General features: G+C 36.9%; 1 protein-coding gene and 1 long non-coding RNA gene across 3 annotated transcripts in view; one reads left to right on the forward strand and one right to left on the reverse strand.

Moving 5' to 3' along the window:
- Nucleotides 1-12,593, forward strand: part of GUCY1A1 (guanylate cyclase 1 soluble subunit alpha 1) — a 32,490-nt gene extending 19,897 nt beyond the window's left edge. The window contains exons 3-9 of the mRNA XM_075090994.1: nucleotides 992-1,053; nucleotides 3,395-3,453; nucleotides 4,528-5,237; nucleotides 6,729-7,214; nucleotides 7,726-7,869; nucleotides 10,026-10,180; nucleotides 11,933-12,593. Of these exons, the coding sequence (XP_074947095.1) occupies nucleotides 992-1,053; nucleotides 3,395-3,453; nucleotides 4,528-5,237; nucleotides 6,729-7,214; nucleotides 7,726-7,869; nucleotides 10,026-10,180; nucleotides 11,933-12,134 (1,818 nt within the window). The 3' untranslated portion in view covers nucleotides 12,135-12,593. The remainder of the gene's footprint in view (nucleotides 1-991; nucleotides 1,054-3,394; nucleotides 3,454-4,527; nucleotides 5,238-6,728; nucleotides 7,215-7,725; nucleotides 7,870-10,025; nucleotides 10,181-11,932) is intronic.
- The window catches only part of LOC142056356 (uncharacterized), a 161,097-nt gene that overhangs the window by 140,056 nt on the left and 2,288 nt on the right, over nucleotides 1-18,753 (reverse strand). For both annotated transcript variants that reach the window (XR_012660303.1, XR_012660304.1), the window contains exon 2: nucleotides 18,178-18,286. This is a non-coding gene — a long non-coding RNA (uncharacterized LOC142056356). The remainder of the gene's footprint in view (nucleotides 1-18,177; nucleotides 18,287-18,753) is intronic.

Raw genomic sequence — 18,753 nt, forward strand, 5'->3', positions numbered from 1 at the left:
TGGTTTCAGATGATCAGAGACTACATACATAAGAAAGCTTTACTGGCCCCAGCAATTTGAAATATGCATGTTTGGAAAGTGTTCTATCTGATCTAATTAGGAACTAGAGAAAGCATATGGAACCATGGGATCAAGATAAATTAAGTTAAATATTCATGATATTCTGAAGGGTCTTTTATGATGGTACCCTGTACAAAGGTTATCTACAGTGACTAGATCTTCATCTGGAGGACATTTGGGTTTACAGCATACATAGCCAAAATTTTTCTTTTTCTACAAATATAAAATAAATGGTTCTAACATTGTCTTGAAATGCTATGGTCTTGAAAACAGAAAAGGAGGTAATCTGAAGCACAGAATGCTATACTGATCTTGTATAGCTGCATTTGAAACTCTGTTACCTTTTGCAATTTCAATCCTGACGTTTCTGAAAATTGCAGTGAAAAATAATTTAACTCTTAATATTCCAAGAATAGTTACTAGGTAGAAAAGCCACTTTTTACTGCTTTTCTCTGAGCATAATGCAGAATATAACTGCCTTTTTCTGTTAGGAGAATATATTTTAAACTGAAAAGATTTATTTCCAAATTTTGCATCCATGGTAGGATGGGTTTTTTTTTGGTGGGGGGCGTGTAATAATAGAAAGTTGGGTTAGTTATACTTATTTCTTATTATACTTATATAGTTATACTTATTCTTATTTCTTAGCAGCATTGTCTTTATTGCCATCTAACAACTTGGAGGTAAAACACATGACTATATTTAAAATGCACAACCACTGGCACACATGAGCTAAGGGGCTTAATTATAGTGGTACTAGAGTTGAGCTGAAGACATCAACTTAAATGACATGCTGTTTCTAACAACTATACCCTCTTGAAAAAAGATGTTAGTCCAAAGGACAGTGAAGTAATTCTTCTCTTTATAAAAATGTTACTTGTATGATTTCAGCAATGACATTTTAATCAACATACCTTTTTCTCTTCCCCAGTTTGAAAGGCTAAATCTTGCACTTCAGAGAACACTTGCAAAACACAAAATAAAGGACACCAGGTATGTATATGTAACGAGTTTGCAACTAACTTGACAGCAAAAATGTTTTGCACAGTTTATAAGGACTGGGGTGGTGATAGGGAATCATAGAATCATTAAGGTTGGAAAAGACCTCTAGGATCATCAAGTCCAACTGTCAACCCAACACCACCACGTCTCCTAAACCGTGTCCTGCAATGCCACATCTACATGTCTTTTGAATGCCCCCAGGGATGGTAACTCCACCACCTCACTGGGCAGCCTGTTCCGGTGCCTGACCACTCTTTCAGTGAAGAAATTTTTCCTAATACCCAATCTAAACCTCCCCTGGCACAGCTTGAAGCCATTTCCTCTCATCCTATTGCTAGTTACTTGGGAGAACAGACCAACACCCACCTCACTACAACCTCCTTTCAGGTAGTTGTAGAGAGCCATAAGGTCTCCCCTCAGCCTCCTCTTCTCCAGACCAAACAACCCCAGTTCCCTCAACATCTCCTCATAAGACCTGCTCTCCAGACCCTTCACTAGCTTCATTGCCCTTCTTTGAACATGCTCCAGCAACGTGATATCTCTCTTGTAGTGAGGGGCCCAAAACTGAACACAGTATTCAAGGTGCTGCTTCACCAGTGCCGAGTACAGGGGCACGATCACTGCCCTGCTCCTGCTGGCCACACTATTCCTGATACAAGCCAGGATGCTGTTGGCCTTCTTGGCCACCTGGGCACACTGCTGGCTCATATTCAGATGGCTGTCAACCAGCACCCCCAGGTCCTTCTCTGCCAGGAAGCTTTCTAGCCACTCTTCCCCAGTCAGGACTTCTAGAATATGTTTTCAATTATCTTGTCAAATTGGTGTGTAACATTTGTGTAACATAAGTTAATAATGATTTAGTTTATTTTAAAATATTCACAAATACTTAAAGCACTCACACAGTTGTCTTAATGGGCAATTTAGCCATTTGTGCAGGGAAACAGGCAAGGACTCGGTTTAAAACGAGCAAGTGTTTTGGAGGAACTCAGAGACTACTCAGGCATAGAGGGAAAGGTAGATATGGTTGTATATTGATCTAGCCCAGTGTTTCTGAGATCCCAGGAAAAGAATTTTAAATGCAAATTATTACTATTTTACAAAAAATTTAGCTTCTGATACAGTGAACAATCATATGCTACATATACTGACATACATGTTTTCAGTGGGTTCACTTGGCTTCTAGTTTCTTTTTCTGAGGAACTCATCTTGAATTTCAGCACTCGTTAGTACTAATCCAATATTAATCATTTGAGCCTTGTAGGGAGTGAGAATTTCTTAGTGTCTCATTATACATTGAGGATTCAATTTATTGAATGCATCGGAAAAAATAAGCCACTCAGTTTAAATCTCCTTTCAGAAGTGGGGAAAAATAATGACTTTGGACACTACACTGTTGCTCACCTTGGTAACAATAGATAATTACAATGTATCTTTTAAATTATACTTGATATTTTCAAAGCACTTTCTATGCATTGACTGAAACAAAGATAACGGGTCAGATGTGCTTTGCAATTGCTGACTGGCTGATTGGTATGAATATTTTCCCTATCTTTAATTATGTGTTGCTTCCTGGAGTATTAGTCTGAAAACAAAAAGTTATTATGCTATTATGAATGATGTAGTAATGCAAATTTAAAACAGATCTAAATGTCTATATTGGTTTTGTGTACAAATATATCTAAGATATTTCAAGTGAAGAAATTCAGAAAGCATGTATGAAAAGCTTATTGCTTATATGGAGGTTAATCTAAGCTATATGTCTTTCCCATCATTTTGGGTCTGACATTCAGGTTGACATTTATTGGCCTCATAGGGCTGCAGTTTTTTGTCACAGAATCTGGATTACCACCACCAAACAAGTAATTTTGAAGTTAATGGTTGTTATTGGTATTTCCTCTCAAAACAGAAATACCTTCTCACCTCTTTTGAATTTAATGCAATGTAATTCCAATAAATGCTTGAATATAAATTTCAATAATATTTTACAATATGTTATGAAATATAGTTATGGCTTCAAGCAAAAAATGCGAACCAAACAATAAACTGGACTGTTACAACTGAAGAGTTTTTAATTAATGACAGTCTATAGCATTTGGCCTCAATCCATAATCTGAGTTTAGACCACTAAAACTTCAATTTATCACAAATGCACAGGATAATATAAGATCCTACCAAGACCCTGTTTTAAATTAATAAAAAACTGCCTATTTGACCACCAAAACTTCATCTGTACACATTAAAGGCAGGGTAGGTAACTTCTGTTACTTACTATTTTTACCATGTTTATCTTGATTTTTCAGGGGGTTTACTTATATTTTTGTGTTCTTTACAGAAAAAGTGGGGATAGAGAAGATTTTGAAAAAATAATCAGTGATCATGCTAATGCAGCAGGTAATGCAGGCTGTTTAATAATAGACATATAAAAATATATGGATTATATATGTTATATATATAAAATAATAGATGTATATAAAAATTAGCCTTATTACTATGAAATAATTTCCTCCATGTAAGGGCTGCAGTGATGCTGACAAAACAGAGCCTGAACTGTGATCCGTACAACTAACAGTTCAGAGTGTCGAAATTTGAGCTAAAGAGATGAATTTCTCAAGTCTGAGCTGTCATAGAATCATCTATCCCAAAGATCCAACTTCTAGAGGGAGTTGTGATATACATTCAGTAATAAGTCACAGTTCTTTATTAATGAAAAACTGTTTGATCCTTTTCATCTTCTGAAGGACTGTAGTCTGTCGGAAGAAAACTGCTGTAATCTGCAATACAGGAATCTCTGCTTACATCTGTAATAGCAAATTAACATTGCCAGGAACTGAAATGTGGTCTTCTGTACACTTAAACTGTTAAGCTGGTCCTGGAACACAGTTAACCTGTGACAGATAACACTTTTCCAAATGATTCCCAGTAACAGTTGGAAAGTTGGAACATTCCCAACAGTCGGTCTGCAAGCAGCTATCCTGTTAAAACAAATTTACTAGCAAGGATGCGAGCTGTTCTGTGCCAACTGGCCTCAGTGCCCTGGAATAATCCCAGGGTCATTTAATTTATTGCATGAAGCATAGTACTTATATCTGCATGTGTGCACAGATCCTACTTTAGTCTTACTTTTTATTCTTAAGTTTTTAAATTCTTATTTTGTTTCTTTATATCAAGCTAAGGGAATTGGGTTAAATCCTGTGCCAAAATGTGCATTCATTCTGTCTACATCTCTACAAAGAACACCGACTCTTGGATCTTTCCAAACTACAACTTATTGTCTCCCTGTTTCCAGGCAACACGAGTATGTCTTTGGTTACAGCAGGACTCCTAAAAGAGAGGGCCCTCAGTGTCATTGCTGGATCAGGGAAGGATATTGCTAATTTGATTTGGTCTAGCATGAAAAAACAGTGGAGGTTAGCTTGAGATTCAGCATGATGAGCACAGTTCTGATTAAAATGTGGTTCCATGCAGGTGTTCCCGTGGAGTCTCTACGGGAATCTCTTGGTGAAGAGCTATTCAAAATATGCTATGAAGAGGATGAACACATATTAGGGGTTATTGGAGGAACCCTTAAGGACTTCTTGAACAGTTTCACTACTCTGCTGAAGCAGAGTGGCCACAGCCAAGAAGCAGGAAAAAAGGACAGACTCGAAGATGCCTCGATATTATGCCTGGAGAAAGATCAGGACTTTTTAAATGTGTATTATTTCTTTCCTAAGAAAATCACGAGTCTTATTCTGTCTGGTATTATTAAAGCAGCAGCTCATATTTTGTATGAAACTGAGGTGGAAGTGATGCTCATGCCTCCTTGTTTCCATAATGACTGCACTGAGTTTGCTAATCAGCCTTATTTGCTGTACTCTATACAAGTCAAAAGTGCAAAACCTTCCTTATCTCCATGTAAACCACAGTCTTCACTTGTGATTCCGGCCTCTGTGTTCTGTAAGACTTTCCCATTTCATTTTATGTTTGACAAGGATATGTCAGTTCTTCAAATTGGAAATGGGATAAGAAGACTTTTGACCAGGAGAGAATTTCAAGCTAAGCCCAATTTTGAAGAGTATTTTGAAATTCTTACCCCCAAAGTAAGCTGCACTTTTAGTGGAATAATGACAATGATAAATATGCAGTTTACTGTACGGGTCAGAAGATGGGATAGTGCTGATATGAAATCATCCATGGTAAGAGACTTTTTATAACCATTGCTTCTGTGAGGAATTGGTTTTCTTCAGCCACAAAACATGTTGCACTTTGCTTTCTCTACCTCTCAATGTTGTTAATAATAATAATAATGATGATGATGATGATAATTTTTTGAGGGCATTCTAATGTAATTCAGATTCTGAAGCCAATATTCAGTCAAAACCCTGCTTTAGGACTTTTACATGAGTAAAAACTGACTGTTAACTTGATTTTATTAAAAAACATTGAAATATTGAGATAAACTGAGTAAACTGAGATGAAGCCAATGACATGCAATGCTGCTGAGAGTAAGGGCATCTTCAACACAAAGACAGTGGCAGGGAAAGCTTTACCAAGGTGCCCCTCAATCATCTGGGAACAACAGCTCTAGGATTTGGGGAAAGAAGTAGACCTTCAGCCTTTGGTATCTTTGGTGTTTTGGTATCTTTGATATTCTGATGCTTTCATCAAATGCAGTCGCCAGAGGTCCCACTTAGTTTCAGCTGCTGGGATTACTTACTATTTTTGCTGAAGCTAGGTCTGTGGCAAATGACCTGGGACAGTAAAAAGCATTGAATATTCAATGACTGCTTTTATTCATCACTGGCCCCAGCTGAATTCCCACTTATATACACCTGAGGCACTCCAGGATGAATTACCAGTTCAGACTCAACACTCCAAGAACTTAAATGAAGAGCAGTAATAAAGATTTCACTCAGTTATTAATGAAGTGGGAAAAAAATGTAGCACTAATTAGCTACTTCATCTCATTTCTGCACTAGGCAGCAGTTTAATGATTACAAGCAGTAGCAGACTCTGCTTTGCTTTTGAAGGTACTTAGATACGCAAATGTCTATCAGCAAGTAACGGGTTTTCTTCAAAAAATGGTCTTTCAAAGCAATGTTAAGTGGAGCTCTGCAGCACCTTGCACATTGCACAACTGAATACAGAAGGGACATAAAAACACACAAAATATTTTGGTGTTTTAGATCATTAAATGGGATATTTCTGCCATTTATGCCTTTAATTTTAAATTGCAGTGAGTACCAAACATCGTATGATAAAATTGAAGCAGATTTTCTTACTTTATCTTACAAAGAAAGTGGTGCATGAACTGAACACTAGTTATTAGCAGAAATTCATAGGTCACTATAGTCAGTAACATTTTATCGATAGATGAAAATACACAAAATTCTTCTTTTTGTTTTTCTTTTCATCCTAAGCTAAAACCGATACTGATAAACATAATTGTTTATCCTTAAGTTGTGGTCTGACTTTTGTACCAGAGGCTCAGGCAAAATAAGCTTACTTGATGGATCTATGATTTAGCACCCCATGTTTTCTCTTAAGCAACTAAGTGAAAATGTAAGGAGTATGGACCAGTCTGATTTTCCTATGTTTCAGCAAAACGTATTTCCTCTAAAACGTCTTGCTTCTAAACCATTGCCATGCACGTTTTGCATGAATTATTGTTTCTTTAACTGTTTCAGGTAATGGATCTCAAAGGCCAAATGATCTATATTTTTGAATCCAGTGCCATCCTATTCTTGGGATCTCCTTGTGTGGATAGACTAGAAGATTTTACAGGACGTGGATTGTACCTCTCAGATATTCCCATTCACAATGCTTTGAGAGATGTTGTTCTGATAGGAGAGCAGGCCAGAGCTCAGGATGGACTGAAGAAGAGGTTAGGAAAGCTAAAAGCAACCCTCGAGCAGGCCCATCAAGCACTTGAAGAAGAAAAGAAGAAGACTGTAGATCTCCTGTTTTCAATTTTTCCTGGAGAGGTTGCTCAGCAGCTGTGGCAGGGACAAGTTGTGCAAGCCAAGAAATTTAATAATGTCACAATGCTTTTCTCTGACATTGTTGGATTCACTGCCATCTGTTCCCAGTGCTCACCTATGCAGGTTATCACCATGCTTAATGAGCTTTATACTCGCTTTGATTACCAGTGTGGAGAGCTAGATGTTTACAAGGTACACAATTCATTGCTTTTCTGTGGGGTTTTGGGGCAGGAAAGGGAATTAAGACTAAATGGGACAGAGGATAATAGAAGTTCAAAAATTATTTTGCCCTAAACCTTCATTATAAGAAAGACATATTAAGATAAATCACAAAACAAACAAAGTCAACAGAAGCAGCCATTCTTGCAGCCAAGAGAGAAACCCATCAAAACTTAAGAGCTGATTTTAGAAATTTAGTTCAATGACTGTGCTCTGAATCTGGAGTAAATAGGTGTTTAATGTAGCTATGGGTGCCTGACAGCAGGTTAGCAAGGAAGAGTATTTTAGCATCATGGCCAGCAATAAATACAAGTTGCGCAATTTTATCTTTTGAGTGATACTGCAGGATTTTCCCCGGACTTAAATAATTTAGCAGGACAAATAAGACTCAGTTAGTTTGTAGGTACAATTCTTACTGAAGCCACAGACTATTCTTTTATATGTCAAACAGTCTAACAGCAAGGAACAAATATGCCTATTTTAGGTTGAGACTATTGGAGATGCCTACTGTGTCGCTGGAGGTTTACACAAAGAAAGTGAAACACATGCTGTTCAAATAGCGTTGATGGCCCTGAAGATGATGGAGCTGTCAGATGAGGTGGTGTCTCCCCATGGAGAGCCTATCAAGGTCATACATTTTATTGTATTTTATATGGTTAAAGTGGGCATTTTTGTTTGTTTAGTTGCTTTTGCGGTTTTTGTCTCAAGGAAATTTCACATCATTGCATTAATTCAGACAAGCTGGGGAACCAAGTGTGTATGGCTGGAGAAGCTGACCTTCTTAGTGCTATTAATGAGAGTTTTGTGGAGGGGTAAAGGCGAAACAGATCTGAAAATCAACCCAAAAGACTTAAACACAGTGAAATCAATAGGTACACACTGACATGCTGCAGTTTTTCTCTCCGTAGCAATAAATTTGTCAGTGACATGGAATATTCTGTTACTGTTTTCTAATGAGGAGACTAATCCTTTCTCAAAATTAGACCCAATGAGGACATCTAAGTCTTTTGAGGTAACAGGTATAAATATGAATCATCAAAGACATGTTCTGATTGCAGTAATCCACAAATTTTTAAAGGATTCTGGTGCTGTTCTTGTTCTACAGTCAGATACTGACCCACTACCATAAGATAATAAGTGTTAATGCTGTCAAAGCAACTGTTAGATTCAGTGTTACATTTATGGCTTCCTTTCAATGAGGACTTATGCAGGTACTGAACTTTTCATGTAGGTTTACCTCTCATGGAGAAAAAAGAGAAAGGCCTTGTGCATGACAAAGGATGTGGACCTTCTAATAAGATCAAAGGTCCTGAAATTAGGTCCTATTATTTTTAATACAGGTGCCTAAGGTTCATTATGTCTTTCATTTGCTCATTTTAACATTCATCTATTAATTTGTTCCTTTAGAAAGCTTCAGGCTTCTTTGGTTTAGATTAAGGGATATTTGTAGTCCAAGACAAAGAAAATGGTTATTAAGAGGATTCCATGCTCCACATTTATCACAGAGAATAACAGCATTATGTTATAAATAAATGTCATTCTTTTTGTATTTCACAATATCAAATTAAATTATGCATAAAAAATCTGGAAACATCTTGATAATATTAAAACATGTTTATAATTTCCACGCGAATGCTACCCTATAATTCTAAATGAGGAATGCTATTACTTTTTTAAAATCCATTTTAAAATAGGGAGAAAAAATTGTATTGTGTAAGTACCTACTAGAAGCTTCTTAGAAGAAAACTGAGTCTTTCTATTTTTAATGAAAGCCTGCATGTATTTTAATGAAATGCTTCCTGAAAGCATTAGCTATTTTGCAAAGCAACAAATCTGTCACACAGTCTACTGTCATTTTATAGATCAGTTGTCAAAGAAGAAGGTGTGACTGCGGACCCCTTACTTTAAATCAGACTTGTTTATCAATGTACATATTTCAGCCATCTTTGCTGTGTGGGTGGATTTTGCTTTTGTTGTAGGCTTTTCTGCTTTACCACTCAAAAGTAGAAACTGTGACTTCTTCATAGTGATATATTCTCTTGATATGTAAAGAGTAGCACAAACAGTAGACGCACAAGCTTCCCAACATTATGCCATTATTGTATCAGAGTGCTATTCTGAAGAAAACATGTCTACTTATGTATAAGGCACATAAGAAAAAGAACACGTCTCAAAAAAAACCAAAAAAGGAATGTAGAAAGCAGCACCAGCTAAGCAAAACTCAAAAATCTGAGTATGAGTTACAAAGGAGAGGTATCAAAATGTTTCGACTCCTGTATAATTTGATTAATTATCAAAACTCTGTACTCTGGGACTGGGATTTACATGCGACCATGTCAAAAGAGTTCAGCTGGAACTACAGCATATACGGATTCTTTGCTATTCCCTAAGATTTGTATTCTGACCTTAACAGCGAAGCCAGTACTATTCATTAACTGTCACCAGTCTAACAACATTCTGTCATGTAATTCCTCCCAGAAAAGTATCCAAGTGTCATAGTAACTCCTGATGATGTTTCTAGATCAATTTACTGCCACAGAGACCAATGTTATCACAGCCATATCAGATGGATTAATTACTATAAATGCAAAGCAAGGTAAACTTCAGCTAGTTTCCTCTCCACAGGCAGTGATGACCAGAATAGACATTTTAAGGTGACTGTACCAACTCAATTTATATTAGTAGCTCAGTATTTGGTTTTTTTAAAAATAGAGGAAGAATTTGTAAAACTGACTTTAACCATTTTATTTTACCTAATAATGCTCTTTTCTGTCTTATTTAAAGATGCGTATTGGCCTTCATTCTGGATCTGTCTTTGCTGGAGTTGTTGGGGTTAAAATGCCTCGTTATTGCCTTTTTGGAAATAATGTAACCCTTGCCAATAAGTTTGAATCTTGCAGTATACCTAGGAAAATAAATGTCAGCCCAACAACTTACAGGTACAGTGCTTCATATCTGCCAAATGTCCACCTGAAGCAGTGACTGTAATAGTTCATTATCTTCCTGTCTTCCTGTTCTTTTTTTTCCCCCCTCTGAAGTACTGCTGTTTATTTTCCTTTTTTTTTTTCTTTTTATCTGACTGCTCATGAATGCATCGTGGTTATTTTTAGTCAGAATGCAACCAGCAACAGCAGGTGAAACAGAACAGTTGATATTTATTTTTCAGATGTTACATTTAAAATAAATGGGCTGTCTGGGCCAATTTTGCTTCTTACCCTGCAGCTGTATATCTCCTGCTTTTTTTTTTCTTCTCTCATATAGTTGGGTCCTCTAGTAACAACAGTCTACATCTGAACTCCAGGTCCAGGCCTGAATTTTTTGCCACTGAGCTGACAGAGACTATTGTTTCTTCCAGAGTGCCCAAAAGTTTTACAATGAATTGGAGTGAATCTACTAGTAGATAGTGATATGGCTGGATGGGTAAAATAACCAGAAATAGGATATAAATTATTTTTTCCTTTTAAGAAAGCTCTGCTACCCTCACGGTAGCCTGGACAGTCAGTTATTCCTACTTAGCTTGTATCCACTGCCATTTATCTGATAATGGCTTGTGGCAAGATGCTGTGTCTAGTGTTGGACAGAAAATTTGGCACAGGACCCTGACATGCCCTGCAGCATGTGATTTACAGGGTGCCAAGCTTCAGATTATCTTGTATAGGTGATTTAGATAGAAGTAGCACAGGTATTAGGGCACACAGTAATTAACTTTTTCTGTCATGTGCTCTAAACAAATATATATCTAGCATTAGCATCACCAGTGCTTATGTATGTCAGTAGAACGGTGCTGGCCAACAGTGATTTTTTCCACATTCATATAGAAAATAATTTTGAATGATACTGACTACAGTCTTTTCTTAAAACCACTAGACACTCTGTCCACACAAGACTTGCCAATAACTTGTGGCATAAATAGGTTTCTGCATGGCTCTGTATTCATCTCAAGAGAATACTTGAAATGAACACACTGTTGAAAAAGAGGATTAGTTCTCTGAGGGCCTAGAAAATAGGTTATTTGGTTAAAGGGTAAACCATTGTTATCATTGTTGTGGTATGTTCAGTTTTTTCCCTCAGTGAATGATGTGTTAACCTCCTTTCTGTTTAGTGTTTTTTTCTTTTTTATTCGTACACAAGTTCTAAACATATATTGAAAACACCTTGTACAACTCCTTTATACTGCAATAATTGTTTGGAAGCTTGGATGCCAGCGGTCAGTGTTTATCCCTACAGATTAGCAATCCCTGTTTCAGATAGAGAAGACCACTGGGTTTAGTGGGCATGTGTGTGAAAAAGCAAAATTATTAGAATTGGTAAGAGGATCTTGATAGTTTAGTTAACAAGCTTTTCAGTATTTCATTAGCTGAAACATTAATTACGGTGCCAGTTTCATGTGCTGATCTGAGCTAGCTTTCAGTGCTAAATAATTTTAAAAATATTTACAACAAATAGCATCTACATGCAAAACATTGGCAAGGCAAAAAAAGAGAGGCAATACTCCTGTTTGCGCTGGTACACAAGTTAATAGGTTATCCAGGTTACCAAATAATGAGTATTTTTTTTATATTTTCAGTAAATAACTTATAGAAATTAAATTAGATTCTGCCCTGCTACATTCTGAATTATTGAATGACTGCACTTGTAGTAACAATTAGTTTCTGATTCATTTTTAATAAAATGATTCATTTTTGTTCTAGGTTGTTAAAGGAACACCCAGGTTTTGTGTTCACACCTCGCTCAAGAGAAGAGCTTCCACCAAATTTCCCTAGTGATATCCCTGGAATTTGCTATTTTCTGGATGCTTATATTCAAGGAACAAACTCACAGACTTGGTTTCAAAAGAGAGATTTGGGAGATGGCAATGCCAATTTTTTAGGTGAGGAAACAGGAATAGACTAAATTGTACATTTGCAAGTGTATAGAATAAATTTATAAATATTTTGATTTTTTTGTATAAATTGAAAATTTTTAAAAATGTATGAAACATGAAAGCACTTTAGATCGTTAACACCTGAAAGCCAGTATTAAAATGTCAGGAAGTATGTCACTGACTACTTTTTATTTTTCCTTTGCATAAGGAACATAGTCACTAAAATAATATTGGAACTTCACTGTTGAAAATGCTACTAAAACCTACATTTTTCCTGTGGTAATTTGTAAGTGCTACATAACAACTCTCGGTTCTCTCTGTGCTGAGAATTCTAGATGTATTGTACATGCAGTTTGTCAGGAAATGTAACGTGCAAGTGATGCAGCCACATGCAGTGTTGTGAGCTGGTGCTTATCAATGACTATTAAAATACATTTTCTTAGTGATTCTGTAAGAAAATATCCATTAAAATATTGTCATTGCTATCACATACTCCTTCCAGTGCATCATTTGGGCGCCATCCAAGAAGCTGCTGATCATCTTCTAACACTGACTGGAGTCAACGTGTTGAGGGTGCTCAGCATCTTCTGGATCAGGCTGCTGACTGTAGCTAATACACATATACATAGCAGAGTTTGCTGCTTACCGTTTCATGAACATTATTTTGTGTATAAAATGAATATAGATTAAAACGCTGTATAATCACATACTAAAGTCTCTGTAATCATTAAACAATATTTTAGTTTTGGGGTTTTTTTTAAATACTTTACAAAAAATAAGAATATTCACTTGTTATTATGTATTAGAGCAATAAATGTTTTCTTTCTGTTGTCATTTAAATTTGAAATGTTTTAAAAGAAGTGTAATAAAACATGCTTTGGTGTGTTTGCTTAGAAAGGAAAATTCCGGTCAGACTGTATAAAATGGAGGAGAAGCCCACCAGTTTAAAGCTACGATTCTTATTCAAGGACACAATGTGGGTATGACATGTTATTGAAATGCCTATGGTATACTCGCTTTAAAGTTGCCAGGGGAATCTACAGGTGAATAGAAATGCTTTAAAACATATGAACGCATATACGAAGTGGTAATATTAATACAATATAAGCTCTTCTATTGTGGATGGTAGGACGTGAGTGGAGAGCTCTCAAGGGTCTGACTCTAGAACTGGCAGAGTAGAGTTTTATGAGTCCTGAGTTTAGGCTTCTGCTCCTCTAACTAGCAGATCCACTTGCACAGAAATTTCTCTGTGCCATGCAGTTTGATCCCAGCTGCAGGCTGGAGAACTGCACTGCTTACACACATACAAATATTTCCAGTAGGATCAAACATTATTTGTTCTTATTCTAACCTCTTAAACTTGGGTTTTGGCATATCAAGCGTAAAAGTCTTCCTTCAAGCTACTTGCCAGTGAATCAGATTTTGCTCTCTGAATATTTACAGGGAACAATTATATTAGACTAAAGTGCCATTCTGTTCATTTTCTGAACTTGACTCGTTCATTCTGAAGCTTGATATACTGTTTTATCCCACTGTTTTGCAGTAGAAACTCAGGTACCAACAGGTACCATCAGAGCCCTGAGAAAAATCCTTATAAGGGACTAGCGCTAAGATCATTTCAAAAGTATATTTTAGTTCAGATTTCCTGTAAGCAGCATTTGAACAAAACTTGAAACATTGAACCCTGCCATTGCTTGAGGTCTCCTATATCCATCCAAGATGCTTAGAAATAGTTCTGTGACACAAAAACAGAACCTGAAAGTCTCTCTATTATATGTATACACATCTGTCTCTTGCGTGTGCTATATATACATGCACATATACAAGCATACATATTTGTAACATTTTTAACAGTGGCATTTCAAGGAAACAACAACTAAGGAAATCCTGGTGACTGATCCTTGCAATATTATTTTGGTCAGAAAATTCTGTTCCGTTGACATAAATACCCAGAGGCTAGTAGCAGTCCCATGTGGGTGCTCCTGGATTTAAAAAAAGGGTGAGTATTTGACTACTGACTCTTCAGTAGGCTCATGATAATAAGCCAGTAATGACTGAAGTCAGTAGGAATCTACCCATCCCTGTCATCTGTTGAATGTTAAAAACAAATAGGCTTTTAAATAAAAAGGTTTTCTTTCTCCATATCTACCGAGTAGAAGAGACTCTTAGGAGTGAATTTCCTTTTGTCCCTAGGAAAGAGCTATTGCTGGACTGGATGGTGGCCATTCTCAAAGCCAGATTTCATATGAATCTGTCATTCAGTAGGATGTTCATCATGGCAGTTCCTGACACCTTCCTAAGTGTACCTCTGTAAAATAAAATGTGCCCTAGGCCAAAGTTTTTATTACAGATAAAATTCATCTTCCAATATTATTTTTTATAACTCTCTAATACACCCTAGGCTACATTACCAGCTAGGATAGAATTGCTGTAGAATTCCTTTTCACTTCACTAACTTTTTTTCCAAAAAGTTCAAAACATTCCCATGTCCACTTCAGCCTTAGTCAGGGAAAAATCCTGATAAAGCACTTAAGTGTACAGATAAAGCAATAAGTTTGAATCTCAGTGAAGTACATAGGATTTAGGCACATATTTAAGACAATGATTCAAGAAGGTCCTTCAAAACATACTTGTGTTCAGACCTGTTCTGCAAAAGATCCCACAAGTCTATGTTTAGCTTTAAACATAACTTAAGAATTTAGTTCTCACTGAAGCTGTTCCTCTGTTTAAGTTTTTTTGCTGAATTAATATGCATTTAATAAGGGACAATTATTTTTAACTAAGCTTTTCACTTATATCTTAAATAGTCCTTTCACTTTGTAACTAAATTTTTCACTTAAAGCCAGTGGAAAAAAGGGAATCAGAAAGCCAATAAGCAAAATACTAAGATAAACAAAAGGAAGGCAATTTAACTGATATAACACCAGGAGATTTTGCAAGGAAATAAAACAGTTGTTTTTAAGCTGGTCTTTTGTATATTATTATGTTGTATGATATTGTGAAAGTCTTCAGAGGCTATGCAATGCTATTTATAGAAATATACAAATACCTTAGTATTATGCCCAGAAACAGTTTTGTTATTGTGTGAATTTTTATTTTATTAGTTCATGAAGATTCTATGGGGCTGATTCCCATTCACGTTTACACTGTGATGGAAGATACAATTTTATCACACTGCAATTTCTTTGCCAAAGAGGTGTAAATTGCCCTTGAAATAAATAAAAATGGGTCCTTTGAACCTTAACAGTAACATAGCGAAAGTAAAAGCTATAGCAAAAGAACTCAACTAATTTTATTTCATCAGGCAAGACCTGATAAGATTTCAGGGAGATGATGTTAGAGAAAAATTCTCATTCCTGGTGTCAGAGGAAGTGCAATTAGTGCGGAGCTGATGTTTTCTTTCTCTCTGACCTACTCTGCAAAACCAAATCAAATGAACTCAGAAACCCACAACACAGTGAACTGCACAGATAATCGAGCCCCAGGACAGATCTACTTTTCCCTGTGAAATCTTAAAAAGGAAGAATTCAGATTACTCCCAAACCCAATTTATTTCTCCCATAATTTTCTTTTCCATTCTCTGCAGAAACAGCTGCAACAGATAGTACAGAAGGCAAATTCAGTACTTCCCGCTGAAAGCCATCAGAATTAAGGGGAATTGCTTCTGAATCTTGGCAAGGGGACCCTTTTTCAAACCCCACCCATCCTATAACCTAGCAGGCTGCTCTAGCTCCTACTGTACTTTATGCCTGCTTATTGTTCTGCAAAAGCAGTGGAAGGGGAGTTTTTGTTTCCTGCAACAGGAATACTTTTTGTGGCTATTTGCCATATAGCGTACAAGAGACCGTGTTGCTTTCAAAGCCCCACTCCAGTTTATCAGAAGTCAGCTCGGCAGGGACCAAATTTAACTTTGAGGCTGTTACTGAAATGAAAGCTAGGACTTCTGTTTCTACCTCTAAAGTCTGCAAGATGTGTGCCGCAACAGTCTTTGGAGTTCTCTAAAACCATCTCTGATGGTATGGCTTCTCATAACTGCAGAGGAAGGAAATAGTCAGATACAAGATATTTTTTGTCCTTTTTCTTCCTTTAATTTCCCAATCCCATTTGCATGAATTCACTGGCAGTCCTTTTATGCAAAGCAAAGTGAGAACGTAAAACTCACTGTCTTGTGTTACTCAGCATCACTCTGATACTGAAGCACAAATAAAAGATGGAAGATAATGGTTCTGGAACCTCTGCTACACCCAGATGCAACAGTTTAAAGATATGTACTCTCCTGAGCACAAACAGTAGGATCTGAATGTTAAATATGCAGTTAGGCTGGAACATGAAGCTGGAGAGGCAGTCAAAGAAATAATAAACTGTGGAAGAATCTAAAACAAAGTAAACAACCTTATAACGTTGTGTGTCTCATCTGCTTCAGTAGATTTTTGATGCTGACAGTAAAGTCAGGTTGAGCCAGTGGTTTCCTAATATAAATGGAAATGAGCACATTGCTTTGCAGCGCCATTTAGAAGCCTCCTTTGAAGGTCTGTGCTGAAATTGTTTCCCATCTTCTGAGCAGTACAAAGTTACAAATTCTTGTGCCACTACACCAACAAGTGCCATGTTTATGTGAGTGTCTTGCATGCACAGCAAGAAATAACCTAGAGGAATACATGCAGCAACATCCAAAGGATGTGAAAAGGGGTAGAGTAAGTCATAGACACACTTCCACTCTTCTGATTTTTTCAGCCAAAGAAATATTCAGGACAATAATGTTCCCAGGAGCTTTGACTACAAGTCTATGAAAATCAACAAGAGCCTTTCCACTGACTGCAGAAGGTGTTAGGGAAGATTTGGACACATGATTAGTTGCTCTGCTTTGCTAAAATGACAGACCTCTTACAGGAGGATGCAACAGAGCCCACAGAGTTTCTCAAACCTACTCAGATTATTGCATTACAGAACAGCATTGACATACTGAGGGCTGTTTCAGTCATAGCTTGTCAATATCAGTACTGGAAAATGAATGTAATGATGTAGTGAAATAGTGTATAGTGGTACAGTAGAAATAATAAATCTTGCTGAAGTGATCTTGAAAAAGACTGTATTTCTGCACCTGAGAAGTATTATTATGACAATCCCAGATGTCAAGTCTCAGACCATTATGATTTGAAACAGATAACTAGAAAATACCCATAATTCAGTTTGATGTCAGTAAAGTAATTTCACTTCAGTAAGTGAAATCCAGCAATACCATAAAAGGCAGCATTTTTATTCAGGATTACAGTAACAGGAGCAACGTGCAAAGTAAAAAATGCAGCTTATTAAAATATTTTGGTTTATAGTGCTTGTGTGTTAACACAAACCATATTGAACTGAATGTAAATGTTCTTGGCCAGCTAGTGGTTTTCCCAAAGTTATTGTCTCAGCAACTGCCCTTTCATACTGCATAAAAGGATTCTGTGCTACTTTTTGCTTTCATGGATCTCAGGTAGAATTTCCAGATGAAGTTAGCATCTCAAATCAGGAAGAAAACATGTATACCACCACTTAAAACATAAAGCAGTTGCTTTTCTCCTGTGATCACTGACTGAGACTCTTTTGGCTTTCTGACGGCCCATGCAGGAAACTCCTCCTGAGAAACATGTTCAGGGTGACACAAAGTGGAGAAGCTGCTTTGTAAGAGTTCAGTTACAGAAAACACTTTCTAAAAGGCTCCTTTCATGCTTGCATTCTATCCCATGCACTTCCCAGTTGCGACTAGTGCCACAGCTACCCTCCCACTCTTGAATACCAAAAAGCAGCTGGGCAGCAGGTCATGAGCTGCACCTAGTGCATGAGGGTTCCCAAATGGGAATGAGATTGTGTGCTAGAGTGTATAAGCTGCAGGCTTTATGGAAGTGCATCAGATACAGTCCAAACGGTTGTGTGATGTGCATAATGCATGTGACCCAACAATCCTAATACTGATAGCGTTGGGCCTTGAAAAAACACAGCCCAGTGTTAGCGGCTTAGTCTGATGTGTACTTTATCTTGTTGACCTAGAGCTTTTCCTTCACCTGAAACCAAATCTTGCCTGAGACCTACCAGATAGTCTTGATTAAGCAGGCATCTGGAATGGAGGCTGGTCCCTCTTGGCAAATCACTTGGTTGAATTCTTTAATTCAGCATCTTCCAAACTTTTAAAAGGAGAACCCTGTTTTAGAAAACTAGATCAATCATTGTCTGCTTTAACTCTGCCCATGATGTTTTCAGTTCACATTTTACAAATCATCCCACCTTGGATGCTAGAACTTCCACTTGTATTACAATGGCTTAATTGCAAGAACAGCCTGCAAATGCAACCTACTAAGCCTGAAGAAAATCAGAAGACAGACAATTTCACAATTGTCTAAAACAATTTTGACCTTTGCAGATATCAGCACTTTTGAAGAAGTGTCACTCAGGTCCACAAAAATTGCCAAGATAATGTACTTTCTGAAAATCGTATCAAAAAAGAATTTTATGAGGATTAATATTTAACCCATATACAGACTAAGTGGATTCCTTTGAAACTTATGAAGAAAGAGGATGTTGTTAACACTGATTCTTAATCTAGTCTTCTTGTTTCCTGCCTGGGGTGTGCTGTTAGGACTTCCTTGACATTTTGTATTCCCACAACTG

This window comes from Phalacrocorax aristotelis, chromosome 4, assembly GCF_949628215.1.
Source record: "Phalacrocorax aristotelis chromosome 4, bGulAri2.1, whole genome shotgun sequence".
NCBI classification, from domain to species: Eukaryota; Metazoa; Chordata; class Aves; order Suliformes; family Phalacrocoracidae; genus Phalacrocorax; species Phalacrocorax aristotelis.